The 15,811-nt window shown below is 46.2% G+C and overlaps 1 protein-coding gene across 1 annotated transcript in view; it reads left to right on the top strand.

Annotated features, from left to right (window-relative positions):
- Positions 1 to 15,811, top strand: part of LOC111958333 (sorbin and SH3 domain-containing protein 2) — a 47,024-nt gene that overhangs the window by 14,140 nt on the left and 17,073 nt on the right. The window contains 7 exon segments of the mRNA XM_070437167.1: positions 1,565 to 1,618; positions 1,899 to 2,109; positions 2,380 to 2,494; positions 8,476 to 8,559; positions 10,348 to 10,404; positions 12,428 to 12,480; positions 13,624 to 13,781. Coding sequence (XP_070293268.1) covers positions 1,565 to 1,618; positions 1,899 to 2,109; positions 2,380 to 2,494; positions 8,476 to 8,559; positions 10,348 to 10,404; positions 12,428 to 12,480; positions 13,624 to 13,781 — 732 coding nt within the window.

The following is a 15,811-nucleotide window of genomic DNA, read 5'->3' as shown; positions in this document are numbered from 1 at the left end:
GCCGCGAAGTGGTAGTCCAAACAAGCTCACAGAACGGGACCGCCGAGTGCTGAAGCGCGTTAAAATAGTCTGTCCTCGGTTGCAACACTCACTAACGAGTTCCAAACTGCTCTTGGAAGCAACGCCATCACAAGAACTGTTCGTCGGGAGCTTGATGAAATGGGTTTCCATGGCCGAGCAGCCACACACAAGCCTAAGATCACCATGCGCAATGCCAAGCATCGGCCGGATTGGTGTAAAGCTCGCCGSCATTGGACTCTGGAGCAGTGGAAACACGTTCTGTGGAGTGATGAATCGCGCTCCACCATCTGGCAGTCCGACGGACGAATCTTGGTTTGGCGGATGCCAGGATAAAGCTACCTGCCCCAATGCATAGTGCCAACTGTAAAGTTTGGTGGGGGAGGAATAACGGTCTGGGTCTGTTTCTTCATGGTTCGGACTAGGCCCCTTAGTTCCAGTGAAGGGAAATCTTAACGCTACAGCATATAATGACATTCTAGACGGTTCTCTACTTCCAACTTTGTGGCAAGGCCCTTTCCTGTTTCAGCATGACAATACCCTCCTGCACAAATCRAGGTCCATACAGAAATGGTTTGTTGAGATCGGTGTGGAAGAAGTTGACTGGCCTTGAGCTCTACTCCATCGAACGTTGTTGGGATTAATTGGAACGCGGACTGGGAGCCAGGCCTAGTCGCCCAACATCGGTGCCCGACTTCACTAATGCTCTTGTGGCTGAATGGAAGCAAGTCCCCACAGCAATGTTTCAGCATCTAGTGGAAAGCCTTCCCAGAAGAGTGGAGGCAGTTATAGCAGCTCCATATTAATGCCCATGATTTTGGAATGAGATGTTCGACRAGCAGGTGTCCACATACTTTTGGTCATGTAGTGTGTGTGTGTGGATGGACATGCATGTATTGTGTTTGTGTGTGTGGGTTTCTCTCTGTGTGCCCTTGTTGAGCCAGAACACTACAGCTCCACAGAGCCAGAACTCATTAGAGAGAGAGAGAGTGTGGAAGGGGAGAGACGGAGACGAATACAACGAGAGCAATAGAAAGAGGAAGGAGAGCAATAGAAAGGGGAAGGAGAGAGAGAGAGGGATTGAGTGGGAGAAGCGGTGTCTAATCGAACCTACAGATGCACTGCCGCGATCTCTGCTCCGTTGTGTGGGCTTCACCAAATCAAATAGTCAATACAAGGCATGTTTGTTCTTAACAATGTACACACACACACACACACGCACACACACACACACACACACACACACACACACACACACACACACACACACACAGCTCATTGTAGTTCTCAAAGGACAACTTCAATAGTCAGCCCTTCGTTCTCCTGGGTCCTTATACTTTGATCTTCAGTATTCACCTTGCTGATAAGCTACCTAGGGAGCCTTAGTTTGCCCACTGAGTTTTTCCCTGAGACGGGCAGAATATTTCTGCAGTGATGAAAGTAGGGAATCTGTATGTGTGCGCACAAATGGATGCAGGGAAAAGGGCACTCTCAGCAGGGTGTGTGTGTGTGTGTGTTGTTCTGCTCACCTTCCGTGTTTCTACAGATGACGACTATGCCGACACGCGCAACGCCACATACACTGTCATCGGTGACAGCGGTAAGAATCTCGAAGATCTCTTTTTTGAAGATTCAAACGTATGCTACTGGTTTGTCACGTTGTCCTGTGTTCAAACACCTGACTTGCAAGAATACTTAGTTTACGACCCCCCCTTCTGTCTCTCTATTTTCCCTCCCCATCCTTTCTCTCTCTCCTTCCTCGGTCTCTCTCTCCTGCATTCTCTCGCTCTCTCTCCCTCATTCTCTTCTTCCTCCCCCTTTTTCTCTCTATTTTCCCTCCCCGTCCTTTCTCTGTTATCTCTCTCCCCTTCCCCCCCTAGACACATATGGTCAGTCCTCCAACCCCACCATGGCGTACCCTCCCCCCAGGACACAAACGTACCGGCCCCTGGCCAAGAGCCCGTCGGACAACGGAGGCCCCGGGACCTTCAGGGAGCCCTCCCCCGTGCCACCGCCACCCCCGCCCAAGCCCTCCCTCCTACAGCTGAGGTCCAGAGACAGCGACCGGGAGCGAGACTCGCCCGACACCATGTAAGACACATCGCGGTCTGGTTTTTCTTTCGCTTGGTCCTAAACCAATGGCTAGTTAGTCTGCATCTTAGGCTTAGACTTAGGCTAGTCTGCAATGTAGGCCTAGACATGGGCCTTGGACCTAGGCTTAGTCCTTACCTAGTCCCTTGAGACCCTCACCTTAGGGGTAACCTTAGCCCTAGAGCCTATACCTAGGCTAGTGGTGTGGCTTTGACATCTTAAACTAGGTCCAAGATCACACTGATGTCTTTATTTATTTATTTTGACCAGGAATCAGTGGGGTCCTCCCGATAGGAAAGTGGACACTAGAAAGTACCGCGCTGAACCCCGGAGTATCTTTGAGTACGAGCCCGGGAAATCATCCGTTCTGGAGCAGGAGAGGCCGGTGAGTGCCCAAAAGCACGTCTGCCACTTTTTGTTTATTAGCTTACATCAGGGTGTCAAACTCAATTCCTGGATGGCCATGTGTTTGCTGTTTTTTTGTTATTTCCATTAAATTGGTGTCCAATTAGACTGCCGGAAATAAATAAATTCATCCGACAACCAGGTGAGGGGAGTTCCTAACTAATCAATCAACTACAAGGGAGGAACGAAAACCCGGTGACGCTCGGCCCTCCAGGAATTGAGTTTGACACCCCTGGCCTACATTGTCATTATCCAAGCCATTTAATAAAACTCCATTACCCATAATCACCCTCTACAGCACCCTTGGTTCCGAGTAAGTGAGTGATCTCCAACTCTCGGTCTTGGAGAGCTAAATGGATGTGTAGGATTTTGTTCCTGCCCAGCATGAATACACCCGATTCCAGATATTAAGGTCCAGAGCGTATCAGAGATGTGTTTAGAGCTGGGTTGGAACAAAACCCTCTACACACAAAGGCTCTGTCTACAGGGACAGAGTCGGAGACCCCTGACCTACGCTCTAGGAAGAAGCCTTTAGAGGTACTGTACCTGAACCATTAGAGGGATAAACACATTTCTATTACGTGTTCTAAAGTGGTCTAACTTACTGCTAATTTGCGCGGATATGCTTGTTAAGGTTGAGTAGGAAAGCAATTATATAAGTGTTATTTTTAAGCTCGAGGGGGGATGCATCCTCAAAAAAGTGGCCTTTGAATATGAATGATATAGATGCTCTTTTAGGGAACTTTTTCAAATTTTGTTACAGCCTTATTTTAAAATGACCTTTTTCCCTCATCAATCTACACAAAATACCCCATAATGACAAAGCGAAAACAAGTTTGAAACTCGAAAATTGAGCTCGGGTGCATCCTGTTTCGATTGATCGTCCTTGAGATGTTTCTACAACTTGATTGGAGTCCACCTGTGGTAAATTCAATTGATTGGACATGATTTGAAAAGGTACACACCTGTCTATATGAGGTCTCACAGTTGACAGTGCATGTCAGAGCAAAAACCAAGCCATGAGGTTGAAGGATTTGTCCGTAGAGCTCCGAGACAGGATTGTGTCGAGGCACAGATCTGGGAAAGAGTACCAAAACATTTCTGCAGCATTGAATGTCCCCAAGAACACAGTGGCCGCCATCATTCTTAGATAGAATCCGTTTGGAACCACCAAGACTCTTCCTAAAGCTTCCAAACTGAGCAATCGGAGGTGAAGGGCCTTGGTCAGGGAGGTGACCAAGAACCCGATGGTAACTCTGACTGAGCTCCAGAGTTCCTCTGTGGAGATGGGAGAACCTTCCAGAAGAACAACCATCTCTGGGCACTCCACCAATCAGGCCTTTATGGTAGAGTGGCCAGACGGAAGCAGCTCCTCAGTAAAAGGCACATGACAGCCCGCTTGGTGTTTGCCAAAAGGCACCTAAAGGAATCTCAGACCATGACAAACAACATTCTCTGGTCTGATGAAACCAAGATTGAACTCTTTGGCCTGAATGCCAAGCGTCACGTCTGGAGGAAACCTGGCACCATCCCTATGGTGAAGCATGGTGATGGCAGCATCATGCTGTGGGGATGTTTTTCAGTGGCAGGGACTGGGACACTAGGATCGAGGAAAAGATGAACTGAGCAAAGTACAGAGATATCCTTGATGAAAACCTGCTCCAGAGCGCTCAGGACCTCAGACTGGGGCAAAGGTTCCCCTTCCAACAGGACAATGACCCTAAGCACACAGCCAAGACAACGTAGGAGGGGCTTCGGGACAAGTCTCTGAATGTCCTTGAGTGGTCCAGCCAGAGCCCGGACTTGAACCCGATCGAACGTTTCTGGAGAGACCTGAAAATAGCTGTGCAGCAACACTCCCCATCCAACCTGACAGAGCTTGAGAGGATTTGCAGAGAAGAATGGGAGAAACTCAACAAAGTTCTGAGTAAAGAGTCTGAATAGTTATGTAAATGTCAAATTTCCATGTATTTATTTTTATTATAAATTTGCCAAAAGTATTGCTTTGTCATTATGGGGTATTGTGTGTAGATTGATTAGTAAAAAAACGAACAATTTAATTAATTATGGAATAAGGCTGTAACGTAACAAAATGTGGAAAAGGTCAAGGGGTCTGAATGCTTTCTGAAGGCCTAGAAGCAAGCTTATATTTAGATTTTCATAAAGTGYACCCATTTTCATTTATTCAACAGACAGTGTTCACTCCTTTTTAAATGGTTTCGGTTTCACGCAATCACCTTCCTGATGCGGTCAAACTAAAGCGGAGCCCAAATAAAGCAATTRTGGCTAGGCTAGGAGCAAGGGGAAATAATGTCGAGATGCTTTTTACAGTGGAGATCAAGTTAATGGATTGGCTGTCTGGGCTGATGGTACAGTGGATGCGCAGGGATTTCTCAGATGGAACAGAAAACAAGATGCCTTTTTTGGCGTCAAAGGCTTACCTGTGCCGAACTGTTTATTTAGTATGCCTTAGAACGCATCTCAACCAATCACAATGCTTGTTTTGACCAACCCGTTGTAGAATATCATTTTTATATAATTTAGTTTCTCTAGGGTTTCCTCATAAAGCATTTCAGTGACCTTTAAAAAAAAATATGAAATGGACCACAAAGGCAAAGGGTTGGAATCTTCTTTTCACTCCCTGTCTGTCTGTCACCCATTGTATTGGTGAGGCTGGGGCTATTTGCTACATGAAATTGAGGGCAAGAGGTGAAGTGAGGGATAGTTGTGTATTGTATGAGCTGTATTGGACTGGCCAACCCTCCTCCTGGAGATCCTGTCGCTATGCAGGGTTATGCTCCAACTCTGTTGTGAACCCTCCTGATTCGGTTTGGAGCAACGTCTTGCAGGAGGGTAGCTCTCCAGGAGGAGGGTCGGCCACCCACGTGCTAGTCTGTCTGCTCTATGGACTTGAGGGTGATCGGTTAGGAGAAAGAGGTAAAGGAGGAGGGGGATGAAAGGAGGAACTCTTCTGAAGTTAAGGATGTTGTTTAGCTTAAAGCAGTCAAAAGCGTGTTTCTGCAATCATAAACATGATTTTCCTGTGTTTTATATATATTTCCACACTATGAGGTTGGAATAAAACTGTGGAAATTATGATAATGCCCTTTTAGTGTAAGAACTGTTTGAAAAGGCTGCCTGAAATTTCTGCCTGTTTTGGTGGGAGGGAGTTTTGGCCTGCCTGGTGACATCACCAGGTGGTAAATTAGTTAATAGACCAATAAGAAAGAGAGTTCCAAACCTCTGCCAATAACAGTTTGTTTTCAGTTTTCCCCTCCCCACTCAGACCACTCCCAGACAGCTAGCTAATTTCTTGCTTGAGAAATGTATTTTAGCTAAGAAGCTATTTTTTGTTTCTTTTTGAACATTTTAATTGAAAACGATCACAGTATGGTACTTAATTGTTACCCAGAAATGATTTGATATTGAGATAAAAATTGTTGTATTGTCCCTTTTAATCTCTTTAGACAGGTTCTCCAGAACTACATTGCTTCCTGCCGGGCACCCAATTCCCTATAGCAGTGTTCTTCAAAGTCTGGGTCATCTGCCCTATAGTGTAGGGAATAGGGAGCCATTTGGCACACACACTAATGTGGGAATTAATCCAAGTAGAGCACAGGAGCAGGCGTGGGGGAATATCACTGAGTCAGGGAAGTCTGTAATGCAGGGTGAACTATAGGCTCCCTTATGCATCCCAACTATGCTGTCTCTTTCCCTGCTTCTCTCTAAGAAAGCCACAATAAACCATGTTTTCTAGCCTTCATCACATCACCTTCGTGTGTGTGTGTTTCTGGTCGTGGTGCGGGTCTCTCCGCTGCTGATGAGAAACTAGTTCACACACATCCACACCTCTGTCTGGATAYGGCCTTCCACAAAGAAGGCTGTTATTAACATCTTGTGGTCCACTTCTTGGATTGTGGAGTCTGATCACTGCCAGTGAGCGCAAAGACTGGAAGTCTGTGGGTAGCTACTAGCATGCTAGCAGATGCTGTATCCATAGACTTCCAGTCATTGTGCTAACGCTCGTTAACATTGACTCGCAAAACTACCTCCAACTTCCATCGTACTGGACACAGAGACATAAAAATGTGTCTGACTCATTGCCAAAATCCCAAAGTATCCCTTTAAATAGCTCCTAGACGTGGGTCACCCAGCGAGGGCTGGGGCTCAGCTGAGCCAGCTGGTAAAAGGCACCAGTGTTCTGGCCTTGTGGCATGAAGTAGCCAGAGGGGGGCGGCTGGTTGACCTCTGTAGCCGTCTGGTGCTCTACTTTCTTCTGGGCACGGCCCACATTGAGCCGCCTCCCGWTCAGCTCCTTCCTATTAATWTTATGGACCGCCTAAGGAGGTCAGATATACTCCAATTAGACAGAGAGATATCAGTGAGACTACACTCCCCTCCACAGTGCAATTCACCTCTTCCTGAGCTAAAGTAGCTGTTTTGCMAGTCCAATACAAAAAGCACTTCCAAGATCTCCAATAAAAGTGGGCAGCCTTTTCCCCCAGCAGCTCATAAACTACATTTCCCAGTAGACACTGGGGGTGGTAAATGTCACAGCCAGCCTGCAGTGTGCTGGGCACTGCAGTGAATCACCCCTCTGCTCCAAGGTAAACCTCCATTGAAAGTGACTGAGGAATAAGCCCCGGGACTGGTGTGTAGGAGTCGTTCTCGCTGTAGTCCKTCAGGAGAGGAGGTGGGAGAGCGAGAGTTTCTGTATGTTCAGTTAAGGTGAGTTTTGCTGCAGGTATAAAAGTGAACWTTAATAGTAAACTCAGAGTACCGCGTATTGGGCAGAGTACGTGGTGAAGGTTTAAATGAGACTTTTAGAAAGAATCCAGCCAAATAATTTATTAACAGTTAAACCAACGTTAYTTTTTTACCTCACTTACTCAGTGCCACGCTCAGCGGGATGAAGTGGTCTGCAGCGTTTAATTCAATGGATATGCTGCTGTTCCCGAACAATCAGTTGAATGGTGTGATTGTCCTTTCCCAGAGGGCCGATTTTGTATGATGTGTGCTGCACAAGTTTGGAGTTCAGAATGGTCATAACCATGTTGATCAGGTCACACGCCGCCACACCGACCAAACGAGAGCAAACGAACCTCGAAGACAGTTGAAGAACGGCGCGCGCAACGTATTGCGCTCAACTGGGGGGCGCGTTCAACAGAACGTAACGTTTTGGAATGTTCAGATAGAAGTATGCTTTGTAGAACAAACGTGACTCTCTGACATGTAGAATAAGGAATCACGTTGGCTCTATTCATGGGGTTTCTATCTGAAACGTTTGATCACGTTCGGCCACTGAACGTTTGATCACGTTCGGCCACTGAACGTGGCCCAGGTGTGCTGAAATGAACCAGAGTTGTAAAAGGCTTTATGACAAGAAGATATTGCCCTCTGCTGGAATAGTTTAAACATTACAACACTTTTTTCTGCTCTGGTTTGGTACATTATAGTGAGTGACTGGTGAAGAGAGCATGTGTGTTGTCACACACTAAAAGCAGCAAAGACACTTTTCATACAGGACTGTTCAGCTTCTTAGCCTCAGGACACTTTATGAGCCAATGTCATGTCTTTCAGCGCTCAATTTAATTGACCATTCTCCTTCAACCCATTCAACTTTGTATCCCTTTTTCCATTATTTGAATGAGAAATATGAAAAGTAACCGAGTAAAATGAATTGCACATCAATASTTTCTATTTGACAAGCGTCATAGTTCGCCCCCCCCCCCAAAAAAAATTGGGGGTGTAATGGTGTGTGTGCCCTGGTTAGCAACACTGTTTTTGTTTCTTTACCCTGGTKTTAAACTCTCCATCTGGACCCACCCTTCTTTACCCATCAACCCCTGCAGCTTTGCGCTGCACACCCTATCCTAACCACGAGATCCATATTTCTCTCTGTGCTTTCTGTTCCTCCTCTCTCTCCCTCCCTCTTTCTCTGTCACCCTCCGCTCTMTCCAGACCTATAAGCTAAACCCAGATGACATAGATTTAGAGAACGAGCCTTGGTATAAGTTCTTTTCCGAGCTGGAGTTCGGCCGTCCGGTAAGTGAGGGTCCGTAACTCCCACCTCGGCACCCCACGCCTTAGGTATACCCCTCTMTCCCCCACTCCCCTCTACCCGTTTAGKCTTCACCCCACTGTAGCTGGGTGGGAATCATGTAGTCCAGGAGTCGTCCAACTCTCGGACTGGAGAGCTAGTTGGGTATGCAGGCTTTTGTTCCAGCCCAGCAGTAACACACCTGATTCACACGAAAGGCTGTTTGTTTTATTTCGCAACGCAGCACTAGAGCATAATCGGTCTTCAGTCTGGACAGAGACTGGCCCGAATCAGGTGTGTTAGTGCTGAGTTGGAACAAAGGCCTGCACGCCAGTAACTCTCCGGGAGCGGAGTCTGGGGGTCCTTCCTGTTGTAGTTGCTTCGGCATGCTGTTGGGTGCTGGGTGCTGTGGTGGTCGCCTGTTGTGTGTAGCTCCTTGTGGCTGGTCTGCTTGTGTCTCTGCGTCTTGGTCAGTTGGTTTTGCGTAGTGTGGCTGTCTCGTTATCAGCTGGCCCTGCGACACGTTGAAAGCTCGAAACCACTGCAAAACAAAACGGAAGTCCCAAATTAATATGGATTGGTCTTCTTTTTTTTATCACAAAATCCTCCTACAAAGGGGGACCTCTTTTTCTACATTTGTATAATTTCCTATTTTTCACCAACAAAATGCAGGTTCTTTTGCAGTGTGTGCTTACCGTTGTTGATAAGCTAGTGGAGCAGCTGGTAGAACTGAGCAGAACAGAGATCAATCGAAATGACATGCTAAAATCGACAAATGAATCGGCAGCATCYGGTCAGAGCATCGTTCTGCACCGTTCTTCATGCTCCTCTTGTTTGTTGCAGCTTGTGTGGTTTCTTTCTGTTTGCTAGTTTAGACATTTTGGTTCCTACCCYTTCTCCCAAAGTGTCAACTCGTTCACTCCTCCTAAACTTGAGGCGACCTAAGGGTTTAAAGGTAGTGGATTGGTTTAAACTTGGGCTGGATTGAGTTCCCGTGTTCCACCATATTCCTTGCACCAGTCCCATTCCTTTGGAAATCCATGAGAGGAAGTGTACAAGTGCACACTTTTGGGGAGAAGGGCGAGAAACACTCTGTTTGTTCTGAGTTGGTCTGTTGTTAGGTCGAGGAAATTGACTTTATTCGGAATGTTCAGCTAGAAATATGCAGTCTAGAAAAGACACGACTGATGTCACGCAGAATAAGAAGCGATCAGAKTTCTATACCACATTTCTAGCTGTAATATTCTTTATGTTGCACTCGGACCACACCACTGAATAAACCCTAGAGAACATAGAAAAGGTTCCTTAATGCGCATGGCTGGAGGTTAGTTTTGAGAGGGATGGTTCCACCAACGTCATGTTTTAGCTAGTCTGTCTTCACGACCGAATCACTGCACTGTAGTGCATATATGCCCTTTCACTCTGCTTTCTGCCTCTTGCTCTCACAATCTGCATGTGTGTGTGTTGCTTTATGGTTATGGGTTTGTAGATGTGCCTAGCAGTAGTGAGTGTGTGTTGGAGCTCACATAATGTACTAGATGTGTTCAAATTGGCTTAATCATAACTGCAATGTGTGTTTGTGTGCATAATATGGATTTGCGTGTGTGTGTGTGTGTGTGTGCAGCGTGTCTGAAACTCGTCAGTCTTCAGTTCCTCTGTGTGCTCTAACGGATGTCACTTTCCTCTCTCCGCCTCGTTTTCTCTCCCCCCCATGACGCCACTGCCTCTCCTCCACCACTCCATCTTCACCTCCTCCTCCTCCTCTTCCTCCTCACCGCTGCTTGGGGCTCAAGCCTCCTAAAAAACGTCTGGATTATAATCCAGACATCTGCCCTGGCCGACTCACCGAGGTAAACATTGGCATTCATCAGCATTGTGGGAATGGGAGGGAGTTGAATAGCCTGGTTCTAGATAATTCTGTGCTGTTTTGCCAACTCCTTGTCACGCCAAACTCGTTAGGCATGACTAAGGCTGCAAAATCCTAGTAACTTTCCCAATATTCCCAGTTTTACAGAAACCCTGGATGGAAGAATCCTGGAATATCGAGGGAAGAAGCAGGAAATCCGGGAATCCTCTAACCAGGGTTTCTGGAAAACGAGGGAATTTGGGGAAAGAGACTAATTTTGCAACCCTAGGCACGGCAATTCCATAAGGAGTTGGCAAGAGAKTACAAGCAGAGTTTAACGCAAACCTTGCTAATCAACTGTAGTCTTAAATTGCTTTACTACTGATCACCTACATGTTGTGTGATTTGGATGAAAGCTACCATGCTTACTGTGACTATACATTTTATTAGGCCACCTTACGTCGACACAGGCACAACATGTACCTCCATTGTAATTACACTGTCCCTATGTCACTAGAGGACTGATGGGGACAGTTGTCACCATGTATAGTACACCATAGCAGGACATTTTCATCTTTCAGCATCCATATCAGTCATATGTCATTTATCAGTCATAGTCATCTCTTTATTGCGTCTTCAACTKCCTGTATTTACAATGGCCGCTCTGCTAGTGACTCATTTCAGTGTGTTATTACTAGGTATAAACCGGCTGGTTCGAGTCCTGAATGGTGATTGGCAGTTCTAATTACATTTGTAACCAGTTTATAATAGCAGGGGTTTGTGTTATATGGCCAATATACCACGGCTATGGGCTCTGTCCAGACACTCCACGTTGTGTCTTGCCTAAGAACAGCCCCTAGCCGTGGTATATTGGCCATATAGCACACCTCCTCGGGCCTTATGTCTTCATTATAAAATTGGGTGGTTTGAGCCCTGAATGCTGATTGGCTGACAACCGTGGTATATCAGACTGTATACCAGGGATATGACAAAACATGTATTTTTACTGCTTTAATTACATTGGTATCCAGTTAATAATAGCAATAAGGCACCTTGGGKGTTTGRGGTATATGGCCAATATACCACGGCTAAGGGTCTTGTCCAGGCACTCCGCRATGTGTTGTGCCCAAGAACAGCACTTAGCCGTGGTATATTKGCCATATACCACACCCCCTCGTGCCTTATTGCTTAAATATAACAGCATAAACAGTACTGCACTTATGTATTTCCAATATACTCGTGAAAAACTTACTCTAATCATGATCTCTCTCTTGTCTATCAATTATGTCTATTAATTTATCTATCTCTCTCTCGCTATATCGCTATCTAATTGATCTGTTGACAGCGTATTATTGATGTGAATCTCAAGACTGTATAAATTGTAAAGGTTGCTGTCAACCCATGTATATCATGTCACATGTAAAGCTCTTATTTGAATAGGTCAGCTTTGGGATTCAATATGTATCTGCTGATCTAGGGTCAGTTTTCCTGTTGGAATCAAAACGAATAAGATGATATGGACAGAGAGGACCTGATCCTAGATCAGCACAGGGCTCAGGTCTGTAGCATAGGGTAGAAACTGCTGCGTTTTATACTTTGTTACCACATGGAGCTAATCCAATGATCCAAAGAGTCCATTTCGGGTCTTCCAGGGGCGCGTCTTAATCTCAAARCGTGAAAGAGCTCCTCTCTCGCTCTCCCCTTTAGTGCTTCACTTCACTCGTGTCCTTTCTCCCTCCTGAAAGAACCCCTCAAACAGACCAAGGTCAGAGTTCAACAGAATCAGCGGTCACTGCTCTCAGCGCCACCGGTAGGCCCATCCGAGCTTCYGTACACACGCCATGTGGAACCTACCTCCGTCATGCCGTCAGCCGGGGGAGCGTTTTGAGCGTGGCGCCGCGGCGGTAGTGGCGGCGTGCGAGCTGAGCATTGTGTGTACCACCGCCACCACCTCCTCCACCAGTCTTTGTTCGTGCGGCTCTCACTCTTCCTCTCCCTCCCTTTTTTTGTTGTCTGCCCTCTTTCAGACGGCGCTGTACTTCACTCCGACTGCTGACCGGGTTCCAGAGAGGCCGGCGAGGTGAGTCTTCAATTCCCTCTCTCTCTCTCTCTCTCTCTCTCTCTCTCTCTTATTCTCTGCATCGCTCTCTCCCCCTCCTCCCCCTCTCTCTCATTCTCTCTCTCTCTCTTATTCTCTGCATCTCTCTCTCCCCCTCCTCCCTCTCGCTCTAGCGGCACGGCGTCCCAAACTCTCTCTCTCTCATATTATCACCTTCACAAGGACACTCAGTGTTTTGTAGCTCTGTTGATTGAACATACGTCGGGGTGGGTTTGTGTCAATGTGTGTGTGTGACGGCTGACTCTCCCCACACACACACACACACACACACACTCCCCAACCCTGCATACATTATCCACTCAGCCTATTGATTCTGTCCTTCAACCCTGTCCCCCTCCGCCTCCCATTCCCTTTCACCGATGCTAGGCTTAATCAGTTCGATTTGCTCCGAGATGGTTGAAAAGAGGATGTTATTCATGGAAGACTGACTGGGATTGTATTCGGTGTAGTTGAAAGAACTAGTAGCCTGTTTAACCCACACTAGAAGTCTTGATCTGAAGGCTTTTTAAAAAAAAAATGTATTGACAGGACAGTTGAGAGGTTTACAGCCAGTCGGCCGAACCCGGACWCGACTCTCTCGTCGCCAGGGGGCATGTGTAATCCAGGTCTAGGGCGTTGTTAAGGAGCAATAGCAGTCGTGCTCCATCATCCTAATGTGAATTGAATCGACGGCGATGACGTTTACATGAATTAGTCAAGTTCAACAACTTAGCTTTGTTCTTTTAAAGGTCTATTTTCCCGCTTTCTTTTGTTCCTTGCTAAGGGTCTCTTTGTTGAACCACAAAAGGGCGATGACCGCTATTATACCAGAGGGAATTATAACCCAGGATATTATATGAACTGGGTCAAAGGAACAATCTGTAATATTTCCTTGAATTGAAATAGTAATTGAAGTGTGAGAGTAGTTGGCAAACRTGTCCCATCGTATCTTGTTTTGTCCCAAACAAAGTGGTGGGGCTTCCGTTGGGCTGAAACACAGGCCCCGTTCGAATTATTTGGGAACTTACTTCCTGCCTTGAAGTAATGACTGATTTAGAAATAATGGCTGAACAGGTGACAGACTGTGGAATGTGGCTTTAAAACCGTGTGTTCTATCACTTTCAGTGCTGCCAGTGACTACAGGAAGAGGAGGAAGTCGGAGCCGTCGGGTGACCAGGGCAAGAACCAGGTCTCCCCAAAACAACTGGACCCTTACAGAGGCAGCAGCACACTGAGGAAACCAGCCACACGCTCCTCCCCCTCCTCCCCCTCCAGAGCCAAAGGTACACACACAGAGAGATATATATATATATATAGTAGATATATATCATATATATCATATATATATATACATACATACTACTACATACATACATACATACATACATACATACATCCCTACTGGTACATACATACATACATACATCATACATACTGGTACAATACATAACGTAACATACATTCAAAACACTGGACCCCTAACAAGGCATGCACCTGAGGAAACCTGCCCTCCACTCCTCCCCTCCAGAGCCAAAGGTGTGTACACACACACACACACACACACACAATGTCAAAACAGAGGCGATGTATGTGCACACACACTCACACATAAATAGGCATATCCCACACATGCACACACTGGAACCCTAATAGAGCCTGCACCCTGAGGAAACCGGCCCCATGAATGAGAAACCATAAAGGATATACACACACACTCAATCAACCTCCTCTCTTCCGATGTATAAAGCACTCTCAAACACATACACACAACACACACACACACCACACACTCATACAATCAACCTCCATCTCTTCATGTATAAGCCTCTCAAACACATACAACACACACACACACACAAAATAGGCAATATAACACACATGCACACACTGGAACGCCTATAATGAGCCTGCACCCCTGAGGAAACCGGCCCATGAATGAGAACCCATAAAGGAAATATACAACACTCCAATAAATCACCTCCCTCTCTTTCCGCCCTGTATAAACACTTCAACACATACGCACACACACACCACCCACACACACACACTCAATACAATCAACCTCCCTCTCTTGCCGATGTATAAACACTCTCAAAACATACGCACCCACACACACACTCAATACAATCAACCTCCCTCTCTTTCCGATGTTAAGCACTGCTCCAACACATACACACAGACACACACACACACACGATAAATCGGCATATACACACATTTGCACACACTGGAAACCCTATAGAGCCTGCACCTGAGAAACCGGCCATGAATAGAAAACAAAAACCCATAAAGGATATACACACACACACACTCATACAATCAACCTCCCTCTCTTCCGATGTATAAGCACTTCAAAACATACACACACAACACACACCACACCCACACCACACACACACACCACTCTCAATACAATCAGACTCACCTCTCTTCCGACTGTATAAGCACTCTCAGAACAACATACAATACACACACACACTCACACGACACCACACACACACAACAACAACACCCGCACTTAATCAATCAACCCTCTCTCTTCATCGATGTATAAGCTTTCTCAAACGCGACGCACACACACAAAAAACACACAAACTCCAATTTCTTAACAACCTCTCCTTGCAGATTGTAGCAAGCGATCCCTCCCCCACCCCACACGCTTGCGCACCCACACACACACACATTCTCTGTGCTCACTCACTCTAATGCCCGACAGCAATCAGACCCGTACACAAGCCACTGAGAGACAAATCTCCTCTTCTCACGCTATGCTGAGGGCCTCTTCCAGGTCAAGGAGCATCCAGCCCAGTCTAATAGCCTTGTGTGCCACTGTAAACAAACGACCAATGTCCACGAGCTAATGGGAACGTTCTAACTCAGTGTTTTCTAGTCCAATTCAGGGGGTGCACATTTTTTGTCCTAGCCCAGCGCTAACATTCCACTGTTTAATTGCTGTATTGTAATTACTTCGCCACCATGGCCTATTTATTGCCTTTACCTCTCTTATCCTACCTCGTTTACCACGTGCTGTTTATAAGATCTACTGTATTATTGATTGTATGTTTGTTATATTCCATGTGTAACTCTGTGTTGTTGTACGTGTCAAACTGCTTTGCTTTATCTGGCCAGGTCGCAGTTGCAAAATGAGAACTTGTTCTCAACTAGCCTACCTGGTGAAATAAAGGTGAAATAAAAATAAACAGCCAATGGAAGAAATCCTGCTAGGATTACGGGCTACGCTACACACTATCCCAAACAAATCGACAAGTCAACATAATAACCACGCCGTTGTTAGTCGAATCAGGTGTGTGAA

Source organism: Salvelinus sp. IW2-2015, linkage group LG34 (genome assembly GCF_002910315.2).
Source record: "Salvelinus sp. IW2-2015 linkage group LG34, ASM291031v2, whole genome shotgun sequence".
NCBI lineage: Eukaryota > Metazoa > Chordata > Actinopteri > Salmoniformes > Salmonidae > Salvelinus > Salvelinus sp. IW2-2015.
Note: the sequence above shows the minus strand (reverse complement) of the source record. Positions and strands in the feature narration are given on the sequence as shown.